The following is a 27,620-nucleotide window of genomic DNA, read 5'->3' as shown; positions in this document are numbered from 1 at the left end:
GTCCCACTTCACAAGAGTGCCCGATTGTGATCCCGAAGAGCCTATAGCTACTTGTAATCATTGTCATAGGCAATGGAAATGCCATCCCAAAAGGCAAGGCACTTCGGCCATGAAAACACACATCCAACTTTGCCCCAAAAACCGTAAGAGTAAATTGGACAAGAGTCAAACATTCTTGGTCCCGGAAGCAAGAAGTGAAGGAAGGGAAGGGGAGAAGACCTTAGGGATGGCCAAATATAATGAGAAAAAAATCCGAGCTGCCCTTGCTAGGATGGTGATAGTGGATGAGCTACCATTTAGATGTGTTGAGGGAGAAAGGTTTCAGGAATTTGTTAAAGCCCTTGATCCGAGGTTTCCTATTCCTTCTCGATTTACCGTAATGCGTGACTGCATGAGGGTATTCTTGAGAAAGAAGGATAGCTTGAAGAAAATGTTTTTGACCACCAAACAAAGTGTATGCCTGACCACCGACACTTGGACTTCTATCCAAAATATTAATTACATGTGTGTGACCGCTCACTTTATTGATAATAATTGGAAGTTGCATAAGCGGATCATTTCATTTGTTTGGATTAGCGGCCATAAGGGGGCAACGATTGGGAGGGAGTTGGAGGAGTGTATGCTTGATTGGGGCATTGACAAAATCCTCACAATTACAGTGGATAATGCTACCTCTAACGACTCCGCTATTGATTGGTTGAGAACAAGGGAAATAGGAAGTGCGGATTGTATAGCAAGCACGAGTTTATTCACATGAGATGTACGGTACACATCTTAAACCTTATTGTGAGTGAAGGTTTGAAAGATGTTGATGACTCAATTGTAAGGGTCCGAAATTTGATTAAGTATGTGAAGTCTTCTCCCCAAAGACTTGCCACTTTCAAGTCTTGTGTTGATAGATCAAAAGTTCAATGCTCTAGTTTTTTGACTCTTGACGTGCCTACTAGATGGAATTCGACTTTTCTTATGTTGGACGTGGCTGAGAAGTATCAAAAAGCCTTCCAACTTTTGCTTGATGAAGATCCCTACTTACGAGTTTATTTGTCTGAGGATGGACATGGGAAAAGGGTCTAGGAGCTCCTGGGCCGGATGATTGGGAGACCATAAGAAACCTTTCGAAGTTTCTTCAAATATTTGATGGTGTTACATTGCGCATTTCTGGTACACTATATGTCACATCAAATAATTATGTCCAAGAGCTTATTGTCATTCATAAACACTTGAATAATTTTTGTGACAATAGTAATCGACGTTTGAGTTCAATGGCTTTCAGAATGAAGACAAAGTATAATAAATATTGGGGTGATCTTGAAAAAATAAATCGGTTGTTGTTTATTGCTGCTATTCTTGATCCGCAGTTCAAATTGGTTACTCAAGCATATTGGTTCAAGAAAACATTGGGTGAGGAGAAGGGTGAGGAATTTGTTGCACTCCTCAAGAGGGATATGGAATATTTGTATGAGGCATATGTAGAGTTTGGTGGTGGGTGCATAACTGGTGCTAACAAAACTCAAAGCGGTGAAGCTAGTGCATCAATGAGGAGTAGTAGTACAGTTACAGACTATGATCCCTTGGATTTTTTGAGGGAGTTCCATAAAGAGCATACAGTATCCTTGATGGATTGTCAGTCGGAGTTAGAGCGGTATTTGTTGGAGACCATTGAGATTCCTACGGGGAGTTTTAATATTTTAAATTGGTGGAAAGTCAACTCCACCAAGTATCCAGTTCTTGCTCTAATGGCAAGAGATATATTGGTCATTCCTATCACCACCGTTGCATCTGAGTCATCATTTAGCACAGGAGGCCGTGTCCTGGATCCGTTTAGGAGCTCTTTGGCTCCTAGAACTGTAGAAGCTCTCGTGTGCTCGCAAAATTGGTTGAAGTCTACTCCCATATGCTTGAGTCAAAATTATTCTGAAGCCATTAATGATGCAGAGAGCTATAAGCTAGACTCAGGTAATGTATTTAGAGATTTTTTTAAGTTGTTATATGAGTTGATTTTAACATTTTGTAATACTAATTTCCTATACTTTAACATCTTAATGCAGAATTAGCCAATTCTATGGCCAGCATACTTCGTGAAGAGGATTGACAATCTTGTTTCTGGTATCTTATTTCAATTTTGCTTTCTTTATTTTTATAAATTTATATGGTGTCTTATTTCTTTACTAATTTTGTTCTTTTTTTTTAGGCACAAGTTGAAAAATGACATTTTTTGGACCTTTGGTTATGTATTTTTAATTTTAGGTTGTAATTTTGGACCTTTGGTTATGTATTTTTAATTTTAGGTTTTAATTTTGATTATGTATTTTTAATTTTAGGTTGTCATTTTGGTTATGTAATTTTAACGTGTATTTAGTTTTAATTTAGTTTTTAATTTTGGTTGCACAATGGAGTTTAGTTTTATTTTTTATAGTGATAGATTTTGAATTTAGTTTTATTTTCTAATGTGATAATTTTGGTTAGATAAATTAGAAATCTCAAATTATATTTTTAAAAAAAATTGATATAGAAGCCTAAATCCGATTAGAGTTACAAATTGTAAAATTGAAATGTTAATTGGGTCAAAGAAAAAAGTCTAAAAAAAAGCCCAGCTCCGACTCCACTCCGACAAGTCGGAGTCGGAGTCGGAGCGGAGTGGGGTGTAAGCGGAGTCGGAGTTGGAGTCGGAGGTCGGATTCGGCCTCCGATAAAGTCGGAGTCAGAGTCAGAGGAGGCCAAATCCAACTCTGGTTGAATCGGTGCTCAGCCCTAAATTAGAGCATGAGAATTTGTTCACTACATAGTTTTGACAAGAACCTCAAGCTAATTTTAACTGATCAAATGTAAGCCATTACAAGTAACTAGCTCGTTTCCAATTAATTGTTTAAGTTTTTTAAATACTCGCATCTTCAAGGAATTAATCAAAGTCAAGTTGAACGGATTGGTTGAATGAATGAATCAAAAGCTGCGGACTAATTGAATACCTTGCTGACACAGGTTTTAAGAAACTAAGTTTAATTAGGGCCGGCTCAACGGGCAGGTGACTTGGGCAATTGTCGAAGGCTCCACCCCTAGTCAAGGCCCCACAAATTGATTTTCTTAATATGACACCGAAGGGAAGAAAAATAATAAATGACCCAAATTGTTTTCCTGAAAAAGAGAATGACATTGAAAGCAACAAAATAAGAAAGAAAGAATTGGGAAACCGATAAGATAAATTATCACAATTATCAGTCATTTTGTCTCTCTCGAGGCCCATGAGGAAAATGCAAGTATTTTACGGTAGGATCGGCCCATTACCTTAAACCTTAGAGTCAAAACGCAGCAGGGAAAGGAATAAAGATAAGTGAAGTGCTAAGAAAATGAAACGCATTAAGTGTTTTACAGGCTAGTCAGGTATTTTCAAAATATTGCTTAAATACCAGTTTGCCCTTTTGTAATTTTATAAGTTCATGACTAGAGTTTTTTTCATTTCGGATTGAACTTTGAATAATATAATTTTGAGCTCATTCAAGAAATTATAAAGTCATTGCTATCAATATATTCGTTATATAAAGCAATTAAATCAATTTCAAAAACTCTATTAATTATAGTAAGCTAGTTGTGATGAATAGGAGCAACCATATCTGAAACTGTTAGAGATAGAGATGAAGTATCTTCTTCTTCTTAATCAGCTTATTCTTTTATGGCTTTACCTTTGTATACATCAATATCCTTGATAGTATAATAAGCAAGAGTAACATGAGAGAAGGTAAAAACACCTTTCAGTTTTAAATCAAGTTTAGTAGTTTTTACTGAGTCTTCCAAAAAATTTCTAAGATTTAGCAGAAGTAATGGCCTGATTGTTTGGATATTTAGGCAAAGTTATATGTTTAGCAGATGAAAATTCCTCAATAACATTTTGTGTTAGGAAATATGTTCCACCACTTGACAAACTAATGTCGGACTAGTAAATCACTATTACAATCGTAGCTCCACTTTAATATCCAACTGACCTTGTATCTCTTGCAAAAATAGAGGAAGTAATAATAATTGAAGATGAAAAAAATAGGTTAAGAAAAAATAATAATTGGGAAACAAATAATTTAAGTAAAAATTAAATTATTAATTAACATATAGTTTTTTCTAAACAATTAACATATAGTAAATGTAGTTGCAAAATATGAAAAAAATAATACAATATTATTATTAAAAAATAATATTATATTATTATTTTGACTAATCCAATGTGGGGTTATACAAAATATATATGATTTTGGTTTTATACAAAATATACAAAATCCTCGAAAAAAGTTGTTTGATTGTATAATATTTTCATTTCTTTGTTTTAAAAATTATCTTTTTTCTTTTTCTTTTTCTATTTATCTTATTTTTAAAATATTAGTTTCTAATAGTTATGTTTTAAAAAATTGATCTTTTTTATTGATCATATATCTTTTTTTTTTTTTAAATGATATTGTACTTTCCTAATTGGACAAAATGGAGAGAAGAGGTGCTTCGGAGGGAATGAAAGACTATAAATATTTATATATATTTCAGATATATTTTTTGTATTTTTATTTTTATTATTCTTTGCTTAAAATGGTATACATATATAAATTTATTTAAAAACTAAGGTTGGCATGATCCATCAAAACTAGGTTTAATAAGGGACCGCTCAAGGGGCAGATGACTTAGGCAAAGGCCCCTCAAATTGATTTTCCTATACATTTTTGCAAAAAAGTGGCAACATAATAATAAAATAGAAAACCTAAAGAAAAGTATGTAAACTGTGCATAAAAAGAATATAATAAATAAAAAAAGACTCAAAACTGTTTTTTTTTTTTTTTTTTTTTTTGAGAAAACAGATGACATATTTATCTCATTTTCTTTTTCATTCTTCGGCATATTTTTATTTCTATTACAACCTTCTTGTATCTCAAAAATTAGAATAATGATTTTTAAAGAAGCTTCAAAATTATAGATTTAAAAATACAATTTGCATCCTATTATTATATTAAAAATTTAAAAATAAATAAAATTTTTCTTTAAGTCTCAATTTATATAAGCCGTCTAGAATTTAATCCTAAAAAAATAATGAAATCCATTTAAATAATTGAAAGAGATAACTTTATTAATCTTTGTTAGGGAAGTTTTAAGTAATTAAGACCATCAATTCTTCTATAAAGAGTAGTGAAGCCCATGCAATGGGGCGTGGACTTTTTGAGACAGAGAAGCCCATGCATTGGCCATCATCAACTGCTAGGGTACGTCCATGGGCATATTTCATCTCTCCGATCGATTTGTCCAAAATAAAATTTCAAAAGAATTGTATGCATATAAAATTATAAAGTAATATGTATTTCTACGGTCTCCTAATTTGGCCCAGAATTTGCGAATATGGCATCACAATTATTTTTTGTTAATTAGAAACGCCTTTAAGAAATTCCTTCATTTTGGAAATCTTTGGCCGTGTATACTTTGGCGTAAGCACATGCGTCACATAATGAGAACCAAATAATTGACTGAGTCATAAAGATGTGAGTCTTCTTTCTGCTTGTTTTAAAATATCTTTTAAAACCAAATAATTGACAGTACAAATATATCTGTTTTCCTTTGAGAGGCTGAGAAACCTTCCTTCCATAAAACAGATACAAAATATTTGCTTATAAGAAATGGCAATGATGATCATCTCCTACTTCTTGTTTGTGGTAATTTTCATCTTACCCGCCCACGTACAAGGCCGAAATGAGTGTGCTGATTCATTACAGTGTGCAAGCCACGGCCCAGCCGTCCGATTTCCTTTCCGACTTAAAGACCGACACCCAGACCACTGTGGCTGTCGGCCTGGGTTTCTTCTGTCCTGCACTGATAAAAACCAAACGGTGCTCCACCTACCGGATTCAGTAGAACTGTTTGTGAAAAACATTGACTACAAATCTCGGAGAATCCAATTGTACCATCCACACCGTTGCTTTCTAAGAGATATTCCGCATCTCAATTTATCTTCCTCGCCTTTCCAGTTCACACCAGATCCAGATTACGCTTTAGCTGACTATGCCTTTTTCAATTGTACCCGTAAAGAAACGAAAGAGGATGCATACAGTAATACCTGGATTTCTTGTCTTAGTGGCCCTAACCACCAAGTTCATGCCTTGGCTTATGAAGATTCCATCACCCGCTTTCCCTTACCCCCTTGTAAAAGGATTTATAACCTTGGATCGATTCCACCTGATTTGGTATCCAGCGAAACTATTTACATGAATTGGTCCAGAACACCAGATGAAGCGAAAGGTATATATATCCTATTCTATGTAATTTACAACTTTGTACTCAATTTATTCACACTTTTATTAATGCCTAGCTTACCAAGGCTCATCTGCAGACTGCAGCGGCGAATTTTCTGCATTAATTAACAAAAATTTAAATTTGCACCAAAGAAATATGAAATTAAATATATATACATATACACACACACACGCATATATTGAAGTGTTTATCCTGAATGTTATTCCTAAAATTTGGAAGAAAACTAAAATTAGAAAAAAATAATAAATAAAAACCGATGCCGGTTGTGAATAATAAATAATCTCTCTGTTTTTTAATTTCACAAGCATGATGAGAATCTGATATGTTAAAACATTTCGCAGGTACGCCATCAACAAAACTAGTCACCGCTGGTAAGTGTCCCTCGTTTATATTGACACTTTCATCATCGGGCAAAATCATGAGATATAGGACTTCTTGATCACTCACGATTCTTCAATATGCAGGTGTGTTAGGTTCCTTTCTTGTACTATTGGTGGTCTTTGCTCTCCAACGTCTCTATATTAATGATGTGGTAGAAAAAGAATATCGGGCAAAGATTGAAAAGTTCCTGGAGGATTATAGAAATTTCAAGCCGACGAGATACTCGTATGCTGATATTAAAAAGATTACAAATCAGTTTGCAGAGAAGTTGGGCCAAGGAGCATACGGTACAGTATTCAAAGGAAAACTTTCCAATCAAATTCATGTTGCCGTGAAGATCCTGAACAACAGTTCCAAGGAAAATGGTGAAGAATTCATAAATGAAGTGGGAATAATGGGTAGAATTCACCATGTTAATGTGGTTCGCCTTGTTGGCTTTTGTGCTGATGGATTTCGGCGAGCACTAGTTTATGAGTTTTTATCAAATTACTCACTAGAGAAGTTCATATTTTCAGCAAATGTCAAGAACCGTTTTCTTGGATGGGAAAAGTTGCAAGATATTGCCATTGGCGTTGCAAAAGGAATTGAATATCTTCACCAAGGATGTGACCACCAAATCCTCCATTTTGACATCAAACCCCACAATGTTTTGCTTGACGATAACTTTAATCCAAAAATTTCTGATTTTGGTCTTGCAAAATTGTGTTCCAAGGATCAGATTGTAGTATCTATGACTACGGGCAGAGGGACCATGGGGTATATTGCACCTGAAGTGTTTTCTAGAAACTTTGGAAATGTGTCTTATAAAGCAGATGTTTATAGTTTTGGAATGTTGCTACTTGAAATTGTTGGAGGGAAGAGAAATGTTGATGTCACAGTGGAAAGCACTAGCAAGGTCTACTTTCCAGAATGGATTTATAATCTTTTAGAACAAAAAGAAGAGTTAAGAGTCTTTATTGAAGATGATGGATATACTAAAATTGTAGAGAAACTTGCAATTGTCGGACTATGGTGCATACAATGGCACCCAATGGATCGCCCTTCCATGAAACTTGTAGTTCAAATGTTGGAAGGAGAAGAAGATAAATTAATCATGCCTCCTAATCCTTTTGCCTCCTCAGGCCCTACAAAAGTTCAAGCACGGAAACCTACCACGCGTTTAGGTCAAGATTTGGAGGTTATCCCCGAATCAGATTAAGTATAATTGTTTAGATTTTGTTTTGAAATCTTGTTGTAGTTGAGCATTATTGCTTTTGATTTTGCAATCGTAAAGGAATTCAAGGTTGTTTCTTTTCTATGAACTTGATATGATCATATTTGTTTCAGATAAAATCTAGTAGTTTGGAAGGGGCTAATCAGTATTGACAAGTACCATCATGGTAGACACGTTCTTTAGTCAAGATTCCCATTTTGTATGGTATAGTATGTCGCAACATATTATACATGACCCATTAGTCATTAAGGGCAGTGACTCAATGCTCTTAATTAGTTGTTTGTTATATACTAAGTTATGGATTCACCTTATGATATTAGTATTAGCCTAATGAGAATAGATTTTAAATTATGATTCAAATATATGGTGTAACTAGTCCAGTTTAGTCTAATTTTGGACCTTTTTTAAAAATCAAACCAGTGTATATTTGTTTTTAAAAATTTAAGAACCGATATCAGATAGATTCATCACTGAGACCGAAACTTATAGTTTTTTAAGTTTCGGTCTAGTCTGATCCCCTTTTTTTGATTTATGTATTATCTATGTTAATAATAATATGATCTTTACATATATTAAACTATATATTAGTCTATTTATATTATAGTATATACTTATATTATAGTATAAGTACATTACTTATTTTTTAATAATTAATACATATTAGTATAGTATTGGATTTATCTATAATCTATTTAAGTTATAAATTTTTTATATAAATATATATAATCAAATGTGTAAAAGTATAGTTACAAAAAGATTATATATATTATATTTATTTTTTCAAATGATGCTGCTACACCCACCGAGACTAACGAGAGCTGCGGACTAATTGTACACCCTGCCGACACAGGTTTTAAGAAAGTTGAAAATGCACGAAGTCATTATATTGTAAATAGTTAAAAAAACACATCCTTATGCTAAGTTGCTAACAACCCCTTCCCCACCTTGCCTCTGATTCCAACTCACTCGGAAAAATAAAATGTTCATAAATATAAAATATAATTCGATAATAAAAATTTCTAATTCGACTTGTCATGTTTAAATAAAATGAAACAAATAAAATTTGACCATCCACCGGTACTAGCTGAAGGCTAATCCCGTACGAAATTCAATTTATTTTGCACAACCACCTTATAAATAATTCCTAACATGTTCCAAGTAACTTCTAGATCATATTGATCATGGGTCATATAAAAAATGCTCCAATAATACCGGTGCTGGTTTTTCTAGTCGTAAACATTTAGTCAATTAATCACATTGGTTTGCAAGTCAAACCATATATATTCACTACTTGCAACGACTGCATTGGGCGGGCGGTAGCTCGATTTGCTTTAAGCAAGCTATATATCTCAGTTGAAAATATGACAATCACGAGTGCCATATCTATGCATTAATCGGATAATTTTTAAAATTGTAATTCCTATATATCATTCGTTAAATTAATTTTCTATATGGTATATATACCGCTTGATTTTTTCTACTGAAGAAGATTTTGGAATAAATATAATATAAAAGGAAACTTGGCCATTACAAAACCACTAGATGATCATAAGCTGGCCGAGATTGGCTCCAACAATTTTAAACTTAATTTAATTCATTTAATTATATTACTAATTAATGCACTGGCCGCGTTTGAATCCACATTATTGGCAGGTCGAGGCCTAACATGCAAGTGGATCTCACATATATACTGGTATCGACACATGCAGGCTGCCTGAATTAGTTCTTTCTCCGAATTAGAATCTTTACTATACAAAATGTGAATTTATAAATATTTTATCTAGTAAGCACATTATCTTTCGTAGGTCTTGAAAAATATTAACATGGCTTAAAAGAATGAAATTATATGTACATTATGAAACATGCAGCATTCATCTGCGTTAGTGGCCGAGAAGGATCTCGAAATTGATTGGAAATGTAGCCTTCACGAAAATGACTTATTATAAATTATATAAAGTAAAATCTCTTTTTTTATTTATTTTATTCTATTATTTTTTTATTTATTTCAAACTCTTGGGTGATGTTTTTACAAGGGTATCAATGATGTACAACAAGGAGAGTGTTACCTCCACATTACTTTTCTTTTAAGAGTTGTTTGGATTCAAAAACCATCTCATCTTATCTTATCTCATTATTACTACTTTATTAAATTCTAACACAAAGTATAATAAATAATGCAATTTTTTCAAATTCTAAAATAATAATAATATTAAGAAATAATATTTTATTTAACTTTCAACTTTTATCTAAAACCATCTCATCTCTCTATCCACAAAGCCCCTTAGGTACTCCAAACGTACAACAAGAAATAAATAAATTATTCCTAAATATAAAATGTAACTTGATAGTAAACTCAAGTCATGTTTGAATAAAATTAGATCATACATCCAGCACTTCTGAAGTCTAACCACATACTTATGAATTCAATTTGTTTACATGCAAACACTTATAAATCCCAGCAGTTTCTAAGGGATTTCCTAGATATTGATGGGTTGTTGAAAATATGCTTAATTCAGTACTAGTGCTGATTTTTCAAGTCAATGGACATCTTATTCACGTACGTCCACCACCTGCTTAATTAATCAGTGCACGACATTTCAAATTTAATGACTTGACCATCAATATCATACTTTTCTTCATTTAGATTTAGAACGATAATCCCAATCCACATTACTGGCGGAGGTCCTCTCGACCGTGGAGCTTTTTTCTTCAATCACCTAACAAGCGGGTCTCACATTTATAAATTGCTAGGATACAATATATCTATACGAGGTGGCAACGTTATTATGTACTATGAAAGCATATAATTAATTTTCTGTACTATTAAAAAATGGGTTTTCGATAAACATCTTAGTTTTAAAAATATCTTTTTATTTTTTTGAATGAAAAAACAATATATTTTTCTTTTAAACAAGAACCAAAGCAGTCTCAATCTTTTTTTTTACTCCGGTCAATATATGCAAGGTAGAAATCACTGGTTTAAATATTGCGCTTAATCAACGTCCCATATAAGACAGGCTCAACCACTATATATCATTTGTAGAAGACAAGCCCCTTGACATTGAAAGAGATAATAACAACTAACGAGTCTCTGTCTGATCACTTTTGTAATCTTGTTAGGGAAGTTTTAAGTATAACTAAGTGTTAATAAAATGTACAGTAATATAATAAAAATTATGTGACGCCCCCAAAATCCCCACGCCCGAACACGGGGAAATTGAGACGTCCGGATGGTGACACCCCGGGTCACCATCCCATCGACGGGTGCCGAGTGTGTGCAAGGCAGCAAAAGTGTACAGAGAAACACGCAGCGGATAAGAAAGTCATAACTAAGTACCAGAATTTTTCTTAACATAATACAAGCTGTTTAAAACGTACATAGATAAAATATTACATATACCACAAATACAGTTTTAAACAAATAAAAAGATAACATCAGCAACCCGGCGGAGCCGCATCCTCGGGCTCAGCCTCTTCCTCCTCAACCTCATCTCCTGCACCAAAAGCTACGGAACCACGAATGGTACCGCAGGTAAGTAAAACCCAAACACTACCAGATAAAAACACATATAACTCAAACAAGATGCATGAAACATGCCCAATGCACAAACCCGTAAAACACAAGTTTTCCACGCACGCCAAAAGACACATTTGACATCTCAAACCATTATCCAATTTTTAACCGTATGCACCATGACCTCCCCTAGGGGTCATCCGCACACCCTGGCTCCAGTGTCACACCGCGGAGTACCGCCACGCATGTGACACCCAACGAGCGATGCCCAGTTCCGCGCCCCGCGCGTGCGTAGCCAAGCATCCTCTAGCCCTCGCCAGCGAAAGGCCACGGAGTCGGTGAGTAGGCCGATGCCCGGTTCCGCGCCCGGCGCGTTCGTAGCCAAGCACCCCCTAGTCCCGCTCCCATTATCGCTTTCGATAACTCAGGGGACATCACTCAGTTTATTCCGCTCCCGAGTGACCAGAGGAGCTCCACCGAGATAATAACCCATCCCGGCTTGGGCTCGTGATACCCACGCACCCGCAACACACTCACGCCAAAACACAGGCTTTTCTCATAAACCCACAACACACGTGCATGCACCATGAAATGCCAAATCAATGCATATTAAAATAATCCAACAATATAAATCAATAAAACAAGTAACTCCGTCCTCCATCCATCCGACCCCCGAAACTCCTCGGACTCAGTCCGGAATCAACAACCAACAACAGATAATAAATAAATTGAATGAGCAATATATATTTAAATCTGAAAATAGGGTTTGGAAAATACTTACAGCGCTATACGGCAATTTTAGAAAACACGAGGGGTTGCAAACGGCGGAAAAACAGCAACGTCACAGTGAAAATTCACTGTGGCCGTGGGTCCGAAAAACCCACTTTTGAACGGGGACAAACTAGGTCACGAAATTGATAGGGAATGGTCTAGAGGTGGTTGTGAAGCTATTGGAAGTGACGGACGGCCGTGGGTGGCGGCGGAATGGCCGGAAATGGCCGGATTACCCAAAACGGAAACTAAGCTCGTAGGAGCTGTTCCGGTGGTCGTTGGAGGCCGGAAATGGGTGGGTTAGGACGGCAAGGGACCGGTGATGAAGTGGTGAAGAAATGGTGGCCGGAGGTGGAGCGACGGCGGCGGATCGGAGCAAAATCCGTGCGCCCTTTGGAAGCTTTTTCCGGCCAAATGGCCGGCCGGTTGGGGGTGGGTTTTGGAGGGAAGGTAGACCGGAAGGAGAGGAAGAGAATGGGACCGGTGGGAGGCCGAACGGTGGCCGGACGGCGGCGGTAGGGCTTAGGGAAGGTGACGCCGGCGTAGGGAGAGAGAGAGAAGAGAGAGAGAGCACCGGGGGGGGGTGTCCGGGTCGAGCGGGAGAGAGGAGAGAGAAAAGAAAGAGAAAAAAGAAAAAGAAGAAAAAAGAAAAGAAGGGAAAAGAAAAAAGGAAAAAGAGAAAAAGAAAAAAGATGTGAAAAGAAATGAGGTCCAGTCCTCACTCCGGGAAAAAGAAACAAACCGCCAAAAAGATTAAAACCACAAAAACAACTAAAAGAAATAAAACACAACCTCAAATAAATTAAAATAAATTAAAAACTGACTTTAAAAATGCAATTAAAATAAAATAAAATATCTGATATATTAATTAAAATAAAAACAATTATTTCAGCGAAAATACACTTAAAAGCGGGTCATCACATCCTCCCCTCCTTAAAAACAATTTCGTCCTCGAAATTGCAAGATCACCACCAACTTAAACCAAGCCACACAAACGCACATGAACCAACTGAGACCAAGATTAAAAAGCATACCTTCATCATTCGAACAGATACGGGTATTGCTCCCTCATGTCCGCTGCTCGCTCCCAAGAGAAGTCTTGAGTTAACGGATCTCCCCAAGCCACTTTAACCAACGGTATCGTTTTGGACCTCAATTGTTGCTCCTTCCAATCCAAAATCTGCGACGGAACAACCTCGTAAGTGAGATCCGGTTGCAACTGAATACCTGCTGGGTCAACGAAACGTGGCTCTTGCTGCCCAAAGCTCTTCTTCAGGGATGATACGTGGAAGACATCATGAACATCCCCAAAATAATCCGGCAAAGCAACTCTATAGGCGACGGACCCTACTCTCTCCAGAATCTGAAAAGGGCCGACGTACCTCGGATCTAGTTTCCTTTTCTTACCAAAACGCTTAACACCTCTCATGGGAGAGACTTTAAGATAAACCCAATCACCAATTTCAAATGACAATTCTCTCCTCCTGGTATCCGCGTAGCTTTTCTGGCGACTCTGAGCTGCCGCCATTTTTTCTCTGATGATTCGGACTTGGCTTTGCATTTCCTGAATTATTTCGGGTCCAATTACCCTACTCTCCCCAACTTCATCCCAACACAAGGGCGACCTACACTTTCTTCCATAAAGAGCTTCATAGGGAGCCATCTGAATGGTCGTATGGTAGCTGTTATTGTAGGCAAACTCAATGAGCGGCAAATGATTTTCCCAACTCCCTTGGAATTCCAGGGCACAAGCTCTCAACATGTCTTCCAAGGTCTGTATGGTGCGCTCTGACTGGCCGTCTGTCTGCGGGTGATAAGCAGTACTGAACTTCAACTTAGTACCCAAAGCTGCCTGCAAACTCTTCCAGAACTGCGACGAAAACCTCGGGTCTCGATCCGACACTATAGTCTTTGGTATGCCATGTAGCCGAACTATCTCTTTGACATACAAACGGGTCAACTTACCCAAAGAGTCGGTGTTGTTAACAGGCAGAAAATGAGCACTCTTCGTTAACCGGTCCACAATCACCCAAACAGAATTCTTCCCACTAGGTGTTCTCGGCAAACCCACTACGAAATCCATCGTGATGTCATCCCACTTCCACTCAGGAATAGGGAGGGGTTGGAGCATACCTGCAGGTCTCTGATGCTCGGCCTTTACCTGGCGACACGTGTGGCATTTCTCCACATATAAGGCAACGTCCTTCTTCATTCCATCCCACCAGTAATTTTTCTTCAAGTCTCGATACATCTTTGTACTGCCGGGATGAACTGAATACGGGGCCGCATGAGCTTCCGCCATGATTCGTTCCTTGAAATCTGAGTCCTTTGGGATCACTCTGCGATCTCGGAACCGAAGTATTCCATCACTATCCATGCTATAGTGCAACGGCCCTCGAGATTTTCGGACTCTTTTCCTGATGTTCAGCAGCTTCTGATCCTTTCTTTGGAGAGCTTTCAATTCTTCAAAATCTATTACCCGAATGTCCAGAACCGAAGACAAAATCTCTACTTGCTGCGAACTCTCTATAAGGAGCCTTCTCATCCCATAAAGTAACGAATCCATTTCTGACGGCCCGGCTTCATCTTCCAAATGAGACTTCCGGCTCAAAGCATCAGCAACTATATTAGCCTTCCCCGGGTGGTACTTGATCTCACACTGATAGTCACTGATTAGCTCTAGCCAACGCCTCTGCCTCATATTCAAATTTTTCTGGGAAAACAAATGCTTCAAGCTCTTATGATCAGTAAAAACCTCACAAGCTTCCCCATACAAGAAATGCCGCCAGATCTTGAGTGCAAAAACAATCGCAGCCAACTCTAGATCATGCGTCGGATAATTCTTCTCATGGTCCTTAAGCTGACGAGATGCATAGGCTACAACCCGTCCTTCCTGCATAAGGACACAACCCAAACCGAACTTAGACGCATCACTGAAGACTACAAACGGCTTATGCGGTTCTGGGAGTGCTAATACTGGTGCCGTCGTCAGCCTGTTCTTCAATTCCTGGAAGCTTCTCTCACATTTCTCTGACCAAACAAATTCTGTATTCTTCCGAGTCAAAGCTGAGAGAGGTCCGGATAAGTGAGCAAAACCCTCTACAAACCTTCGGTAGTAACCGGCGAGCCCCAAGAAACTCCTGATCTCGCGTACTGTAGTTGGGCGTGGCCATGACAAAATGGCTTCTACCTTACTGGGATCAACTGCCACTCCACCCTGGGAAATTACATGCCCAAGAAATTTAACTTCTTCCAACCAGAACTCACACTTGCTGAGCTTGGCGTACAACTGGCTCTCTCTCAATTTCTCAAGTACCAAACTAAGATGATACACATGCTCTTCAATATCTCGGGAATAAATCAGTATATCATCAATAAATACTACCACAAAGGAATCCAGATAAGGTTGGAACACCCGATTCATTAAATCCATGAAAGCGGCAGGAGCATTAGCTAGCCCAAATGGCATCACCTTAAATTCATAGTGTCCATACCTCGACCTGAAGGCAGTTTTCGGCACATCCTGCTCTCTGATTCTCAGCTGGTAGTATCCTGACCTCAGATCAATTTTAGAGAACACCGCTGCTCCTTGAAGTTGGTCAAACAAGTCATCAATCCGCGGGAGAGGGTATTTATTTTTGATGGTCACCTTGTTCAACTCCCTATAGTCAATGCACATACGAAGGGTTCCATCTTTCTTTTTAACAAATAAAACTGGAGCACCCCACGGCGACGTACTAGGCTGAATAAACCCCTTCTCTACTAATTCTTGCAACTGAGTCTTCAACTCTTTCAATTCAGCCGGTGCCATGCGGTAAGGAGCCTTATGCACAGGAGCCGCTCCAGGTTCCAAGTCTATAACAAACTCCATCTCTCGCACGGGGGGTAGTCCGGGCAAGTCATCCACAAACACATCGGGAAACTCTTCCACAACTGGAATGTCTGCCAAGGACTTCTTCTCAGACGGCGTGGACACCATCTGGACCAAGAATGCATCCGCTCCCCATGCAATCTCTCTTCTTGCCTGTATCGCCGATATAATCATCGACTTTTCTTTTAATCTACTCCCCGCAAATTCCAGACAATCACCATCCGGAAGCTGAAAGCTAATTGTCCGACTTCTGCAATTAATAGTCGCAGAATATCGGTATAGCCAATCCATCCCGAGGATGATATCAAAACCCAACAGCTTGAATACCACCAGATCAGCATCCAAAAATCTTCCCTCAAAATTTAACGGGCATCCCAAAGCAACCTTGGAACACCACACCATCTCGCCGTCGGGTAGCGCCACTACCATAGCCTTCGGCAACGGTTCCATGACCAAGTTACGCACCCGAGCAAATGTGGAAGACACAAACGATCGTGAAGCACCAGAATCAAACAAAGTACAAGCATAAAACTCATACAACCGGACTCTTCCTGAACCAAACACACAACCCATGAAATCCAAAAAAAACAACGAAGAAACCAAATATACCAAAAATAAATCCAACTTAAAAGATTAAATTAATCCATACCTGTGATTACTCCAGCATCATGGGTCGCTGGTGCCTCATCGTCCACCTCTCCGGGCGTGACAGCATAAACCCGGGCTTGCACTGCTTGTCTCGGGTTGGTTCTTCCACCGTGTCTACCTCCACGGCTTCCTTGAGCTCTGACGGGGCAATCCCGAACTATATGTCCCACTTGACCGCACCGATAACACTGGGGTCCGCTACTCGTGCGACACTCGCCCTCATGAGCTCTATTACAAACCCCACAAACAGGCATACGTCCTCCCATGCGAACACTGGAGGATGCTTGAGATCGGGTTCCAGTCCGCTGAACAAACTTCTGAGGCGAACCCGAGCTGCTTCCTTCACCAGAAAAACTCCGCCTCTTTTGCCCTGAAGGGGATCCCATACACAGATTATTTTCCCGCTCTATAAGGGTGGCCACATCCACTAACTCCTGAAAAGTGGATATCCGATGGCTGACCACCAAACGGCGTATATCAGGGCGTAGTCCCTCCTGAAAACGCTCAGCTCGCAGCTCCTCTGTGGCAACAAGATGAGGAGCAAACCGCTCAAGTTCTATGAACCTCCGGGCGTATTGTTCCACTGTTGTGCCCCCTTGGACCAGATTAGAGAATTCTCTTGCCTTTTGCTTCCTTACCGATGCGGGAAAGAAGCGGTCATTGAATTCCTTCTTGAAACGCTGCCAGGTCACCGCAGCGAAAGATCCCAGTTCAGCTTCCAACATCACCCTCCTGGTATCCCACCAATCAGAAGCGATACCTTGTAAGAGGTAGCTGGCATAGAGTACCTGTTGTGCTTCAGTGCATCCACACACCTCAAAGGTTTTCTCCAGATCCTTGATCCATTTCCCAGCCTGAAGTGGATCCTCATTCCCATTGAAGTGTGGAGTCCTATGCGCCAAGAAGCGCTCATAGGTGCATCCGGCTTGCACCATGCTACTGGACCCTCCTTGATACATCCAAGGCCCTCCCTGATATGGCCAGGGACCTCCTGGTTGTGGCCAATACATTCCCTGTGGCGGACAAGGCTCTCCTGACGGTGGATAGGGCCCTCCTGATGGTGGATAAGGCCCTCCTGATGGTGGCCAAGGACCTTGTGGTGGCCAAGGCCCTGCCTGTTGTGGCCTAATATTCTGTTGCATGAACTCCGTCATCTGCCGAATTGCTTCGGCTATGGAGTCATCCCTGGATGTATTGTCTTGCGGTTCCTGAGTATTTTTCCTTGGTCTACCTGGTCTCCCCATAATTCTGTCACAACACCACCCTTGACCCTCCTTTAAGAAAACAAACAAAAACCATCATAAAACCAACAAAACAAAACAGCACCACGCAACAAGAAACAAAAGAAACCCGCGTGCCAAAACATAACTAAATAAAACAAGCAAACAAACATAAACAAATAAAACAAATAAAACAACTATACTTAACATAATTTTAAAACACAACTTTAAAAACATTCTGGTACTACCTACGGGACTTGTGGTTTTACCCAGAGCCAAACCGCTCTGATACCACCTGTGACGCCCCCAAAATCCCCACGCCCGAACACGGGGAAATTGAGACGTCCGGATGGTGACACCCCGGGTCACCATCCCATCGACGGGTGCCGAGTGTGTGCAAGGCAGCAAAAGTGTACAGAGAAACACGCAGCGGATAAGAAAGTCATAACTAAGTACCAGAATTTTTCTTAACATAATACAAGCTGTTTAAAACGTACATAGATAAAATATTACATATACCACAAATACAGTTTTAAACAAATAAAAAGATAACATCAGCAACCCGGCGGAGCCGCATCCTCGGGCTCAGCCTCTTCCTCCTCAACCTCATCTCCTGCACCAAAAGCTACGGAACCACGAATGGTACCGCAGGTAAGTAAAACCCAAACACTACCAGATAAAAACACATATAACTCAAACAAGATGCATGAAACATGCCCAATGCACAAACCCGTAAAACACAAGTTTTCCACGCACGCCAAAAGACACATTTGACATCTCAAACCATTATCCAATTTTTAACCGTATGCACCATGACCTCCCCTAGGGGTCATCCGCACACCCTGGCTCCAGTGTCACACCGCGGAGTACTGCCACGCATGTGACACCCAACGAGCGATGCCCAGTTCCGCGCCCCGCGCGTGCGTAGCCAAGCATCCTCTAGCCCTCGCCAGCGAAAGGCCACGGAGTCGGTGAGTAGGCCGATGCCCGGTTCCGCGCCCGGCGCGTTCGTAGCCAAGCACCCCCTAGTCCCGCTCCCATTATCGCTTTCGATAACTCAGGGGACATCACTCAGTTTATTCCGCTCCCGAGTGACCAGAGGAGCTCCACCGAGATAATAACCCATCCCGGCTTGGGCTCGTGATACCCACGCACCCGCAACACACTCACGCCAAAACACAGGCTTTTCTCATAAACCCACAACACACGTGCATGCACCATGAAATGCCAAATCAATGCATATTAAAATAATCCAACAATATAAATCAATAAAACAAGTAACTCCGTCCTCCATCCATCCGACCCCCGAAACTCCTCGGACTCAGTCCGGAATCAACAACCAACAACAGATAATAAATAAATTGAATGAGCAATATATATTTAAATCTGAAAATAGGGTTTGGAAAATACTTACAGCGCTATACGGCAATTTTAGAAAACACGAGGCGTTGCAAACGGCGGAAAAACAGCAACGTCACAGTGAAAATTCACTGTGGCCGTGGGTCCGAAAAACCCACTTTTGAACGGGGACAAACTAGGTCACGAAATTGATAGGGAATGGTCTAGAGGTGGTTGTGAAGCTATTGGAAGTGACGGACGGCCGTGGGTGGCGGCGGAATGGCCGGAAATGGCCGGATTACCCAAAACGGAAACTAAGCTCGTAGGAGCTGTTCCGGTGGTCGTTGGAGGCCGGAAATGGGTGGGTTAGGACGGCAAGGGACCGGTGATGAAGTGGTGAAGAAATGGTGGCCGGAGGTGGAGCGACGGCGGCGGATCGGAGCAAAATCCGTGCGCCCTTTGGAAGCTTTTTCCGGCCAAATGGCCGGCCGGTTGGGGGTGGGTTTTGGAGGGAAGGTAGACCGGAAGGAGAGGAAGAGAATGGGACCGGTGGGAGGCCGAACGGTGGCCGGACGGCGGCGGTAGGGCTTAGGGAAGGTGACGCCGGCGTAGGGAGAGAGAGAGAAGAGAGAGAGAGCACCAGGGGGGGGTGTCCGGGTCGAGCGGGAGAGAGGAGAGAGAAAAGAAAGAGAAAAAAGAAAAAGAAGAAAAAAGAAAAGAAGGGAAAAGAAAAAAGGAAAAAGAGAAAAAGAAAAAAGATGTGAAAAGAAATGAGGTCCAGTCCTCACTCCGGGAAAAAGAAACAAACCGCCAAAAAGATTAAAACCACAAAAACAACTAAAAGAAATAAAACACAACCTCAAATAAATTAAAATAAATTAAAAACCGACTTTAAAAACGCAATTAAAATAAAATAAAATATCTGATATATTAATTAAAATAAAAACAATTATTTCAGCGAAAATACACTTAAAAGCGGGTCATCACAAATTACATTCAAATTAACATTTAAATGAAATCAGTTTAGACCGATATATGAAAATCTCGTTCTCTTTAAAGAGATTCAAGCCTTTTGTAGTATTATTAAAACAACATATTTTATTTTCTTTAGATATATTCAACGGACCATTATTTCGTTTTTATTTTAGAAGAAAAAAGACCATAAAGTAGAGGACATTGTATATTCACAAAAATGACTTATTGCACAGATGAAATTGTATAAAGTAGAAATTCTTTTTTTCTTTTTACTTTTTTGTGGATTTCAAAATCTTGAATGATGATTCTATAAGGTTATGAATGATGTACAACCAGGAGAGTGTTATCCCGCCATACTTTTCTTTTAGGGACTCCACACGTACAACAAGAAATAAATAAATTATTTCTAAATATAAAATATAATTCGATAGTTAACTACTCAAGTCGTATTTCAATAAAATTAGACCATCTAGCCACCACTCTTAAAGTCTAACCACGTTATATGAATTCAATTTGTTTACATGTACATACTTATAAATCCCAATAGTTTTTAAGGAATTTCTTAGATATCGATGGATCGTAAAAAATAAGCTTTAGTACAACTGGTGCTGATTTTTCTAATCATTGTATATTTTCTTCATGTCCACCGCCTGCTTAATTAATAAATGCACAACATTTCAATCATCTTTTCCATTTTTTTCTACCCCAATATATATGCAACGCATAAATCTTGTAATTAATTGCAAGCTGTGGTAGACCGCATAATATTCTATGTCCTATTGAAGATGGGTTGGACCACTAGTCTATATGAAAGACAGGCCCCTTGATATTGAAAAGACAGTGTGAGAATAAAATTAAACAAATAAAAATTGATTTTCGACGACTCGGTGAAGTCTAACCGCGTATGAATTCTATTTGTTTACACAGCCTTACAAATTCCTAACATTGTCCCAACCAAGATATCAATAGTTCGTTGAATACATGCTCATTACTGCTGGTGCTGATTTTTCTAGTCATTGGCATCTTCTTCATGCCGACGGCCTGTTAAGTCAATGCACGACTTGGCCTGGTTATTTGTTAAAATTTTTTATCTCATCTTATTTAATTATTATAATTTTTTAAATTTTTATATAAAATAAAATAAACAATGTTACTTTTTTAAATCTCAATATAATTTTTTTAAATTTTAATACAAAAATAATATTAAAATAATATATATTCTAATAATATTTTATTTAACTTTTAATTTTAATCTCAACTCATCTTATTTTATCTTTAAAAATAAATAAGGCCCAGCCCAAACATTGACCTGATAATGACTTTTTTTCATTTTGATTCATTTAGCTAGTAGGTGGTCCTCGAGGAGCTTTTTTCTTCAATCAGCTAACAAGTGGGTCTCCTGTGGGTCTCACATTTATAAATGATGCTATGGACACCCAATACCTGCCCTGGAAATTACCCTCCTTTACGTACGTTGATAGAAGACGGGGTCGACCACTATAAATGTATCGTCTCCCAGTACCAGGCTGAAAGCTCCTTGACACTCCATATGATAGCGCTATTCCAACAGACCTCACACGCATTGCATTATTAAAATCATCTAGGTGTCCATTGCTAATTGATAAATAACATACAAATTAGCATAAAGGAGATAGGGTTGGCTTGGCTACGTACGTTGAAGCAGATGAAAGATATTTGGAGTCAGTGCAAATATATATATATATATGTAGGCCTAAATCATGCAATATTACACAAAGCTCACCATAATTAAACCATAATTACTAGGAGAGTCTCACAATGCTCATATCATACACTCACACTGGCCACAAGAAATCATGATAAGCGTTTGTGTGCTGCATTTGGAATCTTGGATTTCAACTTTTAATTGGGTTTGACTTTGATATTTGAAAGCTTTTAAGAAAATAGTTTGATTATATAAATATTCTCATTTCTTTCTTTTCAAAAATTATCTTCTTCTTTTTTTCTATTAATCTTGTTTTCAAATTTCTAATATTTAAATTTCAAAAAACAAATCATCCATTTTTAGTGATCATATTTTAAATATATCTATACTAATATATAAAGTGCAAATCGCTTATCTACAGTATTTTCGTTTAACTTTTTTTTTCTGTTTTTATTTGACAATTACTTTAATTTACATTTTACCTTTATTTTACCGACAATTATTTCAGTCTTTGTACATTCTTACTACCCTACCTTTTTTCCTTTATTTTATTTCCTACTTTGCCCCCACGTTCTATTGCTTAGTTCGTTATGCCTGCTGCCGTTTTACTTCACCGACTAAATATTATTGTCTTTTTACACTTAAGATCTTATCATCTGCCACAAATTTAAAACTTCATATTTGCATTTCATTTCATTTATGTTCTGTATTCTCACTTTATCAAATAAAAAAAAAAATTGCCCGTGTCTTTCCGATTGGTGCCACTCGTCAATCTCCGACAATTGAAGGTATGCTTCTTATTCTTTATTCTTTCGGTATTGCATGAATGAAATATTTCAATATATATAATTACATATCACAGCAAAAAAAAAATTAGAAACAGAATAAAAATGATGTTTGCACATTCACATATGTAGTTTACAGAAAATATTCCCAACAAAAAAAAAAAATCAAACAAATATTATCTTTTGTCTTCTAATTTGCTGGCACTTCACAAGAGAAACGACCAAAGAACGTTTCTATTGAGATTTTTTTAAAAGAAAAAAACAAGTTAGTGTGAAAAAAAAAATGCCGAATAACAAGAAGAAAAATAAAAGAAATCAAACACAGAAAAAAAAAACTTTAACCGAAAACAGAAAAAGCATAGAAACACAAATGGAAAGAAAAAAAAAATTTGTTTAAAAGATGTGAAAAATGCAAAGGTAATATATATCAAAGGGCGATGAACAAGAAAAAAAAGTGGAAGAAATCAAACGCAAGAAAAAAAAAACTAACTTGGAATGGAAACTGAAAAACCCTAGCAACACAGATCGCATAAAAAAAAAAAAATCTATTCTACACATCTGAAACACAAGGGAAAAAATAACGTGAATCGAATATACATTAAACGCAAGAAAAAAAAATTTCTACATGACTCATGTAACAACGAATGCAACATTCTAAAAAATAAAATTTGTACAAGAAACAAAAAATAGAAGAGACGGAAGAACAAACAAATATCTTAAGAACTGTGAAGATCTGTTCAGATCTCTAAATATATGCAAGAAAATAAACCAAGAACAGATCTCTTCAAACTGAAAAACCCCAAGAACACAGATCGCAAAAAAAAAAAAAATCTTCTACAGATCTGAAATGCAATGAAAAAAAACGTTAAGAATATACATGAAATGCAAGAAAAAAATTTTTCTACATTAATGTAACAACAAACGCAAGAATCTGTTCAGATCTGTAAATAAATGCAAGAAAATAAACCAAAAAAACGTTAAGAACACAGATTTAAATGCAAAAAAAAAAAATAAACAAAAACGTGAGCATCAAAGCAAACGAGTAAGAAACAAAAAAATCGAACCACAAACCAACAACTAAATAAATCCCAGCACAAATAGATGAAAGAAACAAGAACTTGCACTGCAATATACGTTGAACGAAAGGAAAAAAAAAATTTCGGCATATCTGAGACATAGAAATTAAAATTTGTGAGGTTTAAAAAAAATGGAGAAGGAAATAGAGATGGTGTAGATGAGAGAAGAGAAACGGCGTAGATGAGAGAAGAAAGAAGACGGAAGAACGAGAAGAAGAAAGGTGTGTGTGTGAGAGAGAGAGAGAGAGAGAGAGAGAGAGAGAGAGAGAGAGAGAGAGAGAGAGAGAGAGAGAGAGAGAGAGAGAGAGAGAGAGAGAGAGAGAGAGAGAGAGAAGGGGGCGGCCGAAAGGAGTGCTGAAAGCATAAGGATGCTTTTATATCAATGGGCGTAGGGTTAGGGTTAGGACAGCAAAAATATTTGAAGACCCCATAAGTAGGCTGTTGCATGCTAGATTTCTGATATTTGAAATTAATTTTCTTTTATTACTACGGGCCCTGTCTCTGTCTTGCTAGAAAGGACAGCAAAAATATTACTACTTTGATAAATCTGTTAAAGCGTGTTCCATATTTCAAACCTAGAAGATGGCTTTTATCTTTCAGTTACCCAAATCTTAAAACTTCACTCACAAGCTAAATACAAACTTTTCACCAATAAAAAAAAACGTTCATATCGATAAGTGTATATATATATATATTTAAATATATATAATATTGCTATTCAGTTCAACTGTGTTCAAATCTTTTTAAAATTAATATGATAATTGCTCATAAATTTGCTTATAGGCTTTCTTTTTATAAATATTAAATTTATTTATATTATCTTTTATTATTGTTAATTATTATTTTTATATGAAAATTTAGGGGCTTCTTTGACTGTTGATCCCGTAATTGATTTGTGATAGTTTGTAGAAAAATGTTGACAAAAAAATTCATCTCTATTTTTAATGTCTTTGATTAATATGTGCATCATATTCTTTTTTTCTAACTATCATTTTATTATTATTATTATTATTCATGCTATCATTTTTATAAATTATCTGTAAACAAAAAATGATAAACATTTTTTTAAATCAAGTAACAAAGTAATGATCCAGGCGGATTAACAAGAGATTTATATCAACAAACAAAACTGATAAGAAAGTTGATGAATTCTTATAATTAACTATTTGTTAGGAATTAATAGTAAAACACCATTTTACTTACTAATCACTTCAAAGTTATGGTTATTGAGTTTTTATACATAAATATAGTATTTAGTCTTGTTATTTTCAAAATTTGTGTGAAAAATTTTAAAAATTTGATAAACATTAACTTATTAACACAAACATTATAATAAAAAAATAAAACAAAATAGCATTTCCATTTATTTGTGGTTTTTTTATAGCCTTTTATTTGTTTTTATTTTTTTTGTTTTATATATTTTATTAAAAATATGTTTGATAATAAATTCCATTCAATACATTAATTCTTTGCTTGTAAGCTTTTTTTATTTTTTTTGTGTAAATAGTGAATTTATTTATATCATCTTTTTTTTTTTTTTTTTTATCATTAGAATTTTTTATTTTTTTTATGTATGTTTTTTTGTGTTAGATTTGTTGCTTTTGCTTTTGTTTGGCTCTTCATCAATCTGGTTGGTATCAATTCGTTGTGTCCACTTTGTTCCCCTGTTTGTGCTCCACTTCCTGGTATGTTCTTTTTTATCTGATTTGAAAAAATATTATTCAATTTTTGTATGTTCATATAAGTGCACTTGCAATTAGGATAAATTGATGATATTATATCATTGTCATGTGAATAATTGCTTTTCTCATTATATTAATTTGTTTTATTCTAAGATTTGTTATCTTGTTTGATTCATTTAAGATTTGTTGCTTTTGTGGTTTTTTTTTATAGCCTTTTATTTATTTTTGTTTTTTGTTTTATATATTTTATTAATATCATTTTTTGTATCGTTAGAATATTTTTTTTATGTATGTTTTTTTTTACAGATTTGTTGCTTTTGCTTTTATTTGATTGTTCATCAATCTGGTTGGTATCAATTCGATGTGTCCATGTTGTTCCTCTGTTTGTGCTCCACTTCCTGGTATGTTCATTTCAATCTTATTTAAAAAAATATTATTCAAATTTTTTATGTTCATATAAGTGTACTTGTAATTAGGATAAATTTATGATATTAATTTGATTTATTTTAATTTATACATTAATAATTATTGCAAATTTAATAATAATGTTTATAAAAACTTTTCGTTACTTAGCTAGCTATTAGCACATAGTTCATTTAAATTTTTTCATTTAATATATCAATTTTACATAAAATTGTATTAAGAATTTAAAATATAAAAAAATGAAATTTAAAATATTTTTTCAGTTAATCCTGAACATAATCATGATGGTGTTCGTTTGGAAGCAAATATCAAAAGACTACTTTACTCACTAATCACTTCAAAGTTATGGTTTCTAAGTTTTTATACATAGGTCCAGTATTTAGTCTCATTATATTCAAAATTTGTTAGAAAAAATTCAAAAGTTTAGTAAACAGTAGGTGATTATTACAAACATTGTAACAAAAAATTAAAAAAAGTAGCATTTTCATTTTTTTTTTTTTTGGTTGTTGATTTTTTTACAGCTTTCTATTTGTTTTTATTTTTTTATATGTCTTATTAAGAACATTTTTGATAATAAATTTCATTTAATGCATTAATTCTTTGCTTGTAAGTTTTTTTTTTTTTTTTTTTGTAAATACTAAATTTATTTATATCATTTCTCATTATTGTTAGGATATTTTTTTATGTAAATTCTTTTTACAGATTTGTTGCTTTTGTTTTTACTTGGCTTTTCATCAATCTGGTTGTTATCAATTTGTTATGTTCACACTCTTCCTCTATTTGTCCTCCATTTTCAGATATGTTATTTTCTATCTCATTTGAAAAAATATTATTCAATTTTTTATCTTCATATAAGTGCACTTATAATTAGGATAAATTGATGATATTATATTCTTGTTATGTGAATATTTGCTTTTTTCATCATATTCATTTCTTTTCATACATTTGTTTTATTCTAAGATTTGTTATCTTGTTTGATCCATTTAATATGATCTGTGGGAAATTATTTTCTTCTTTTGCTTTTACTATAAGTGTTTATGATATTTCTTATGCATATATATTGCCATATGTATATATCTAATCACATCTTTGATATATTTTCAAATTTTTTTTTTAGATTACGCTCGAAAATCGATACAGAATTTACAATTTTTTATAACTTTATGCCGACTGGTAAGACAATATTATTAAATGAAAAAATATATTTAAAACATTAGTAACACTATTTCTTTTTTCTTTTATCTAACTTCTTTTATGAATAAATCCAGAAAAGAGTGAAAACGATCTACCAAGAAGAAATTGGTATAGTACCCAATCAAATGAAAAAAAAAAAAAAAAAAGAGATCCGTCAAAAAAAAAGAAAGAGATATGCTGAGTTGAAAAATCTTCAACATAATAAAATACGAAGGTAAAGACAATTTCAAAATGTTCTCTCTGTTTCTTCAAACGATAATGAAGGCATTTGTATAAGAGAAATTGGATCGTTTTCGAATATTAACTTTTCTGAAATTAATATCCATAACAATACATCAACTTCAATATTGACCAATCAGGTTTATTCATAACCATTTGTTATTAAAAAAAAAAAATTTTCTTTCAATTCTTTTCTCATTCTATTCAATAAATATTTTCTCATTCTATTCAATAAATATTAAAAAAAATGCTTCTATAGGTTAATTATCTAAATGAAGATGAATTCAATTTTGAAAGAACCTCAAATTTCAATTTAGGTAATGTACAAATTGACATTTTTTTTGTTAATTTTTATA

The 27,620-nt window shown here is 36.2% G+C and overlaps 1 protein-coding gene across 1 annotated transcript; it reads left to right on the top strand.

Annotated features, from left to right (window-relative positions):
• Positions 1-5,585: 5,585 nt before the first annotated feature.
• Positions 5,586-8,025, top strand: LOC122311461 (rust resistance kinase Lr10-like). The gene is made up of 3 exons (XM_043126016.1): positions 5,586-6,255; positions 6,612-6,641; positions 6,735-8,025. Exons 1-3 carry the CDS (start codon positions 5,637-5,639, stop codon positions 7,847-7,849), a joined length of 1,764 nt encoding a protein of 587 aa, XP_042981950.1. The 5' UTR covers positions 5,586-5,636; the 3' UTR covers positions 7,850-8,025.
• The last annotated feature ends 19,595 nt before the right edge of the window (positions 8,026-27,620 follow it).

This window comes from Carya illinoinensis, chromosome 5, assembly GCF_018687715.1.
Source record: "Carya illinoinensis cultivar Pawnee chromosome 5, C.illinoinensisPawnee_v1, whole genome shotgun sequence".
NCBI lineage: Eukaryota > Viridiplantae > Streptophyta > Magnoliopsida > Fagales > Juglandaceae > Carya > Carya illinoinensis.
Note: the sequence above shows the minus strand (reverse complement) of the source record. Positions and strands in the feature narration are given on the sequence as shown.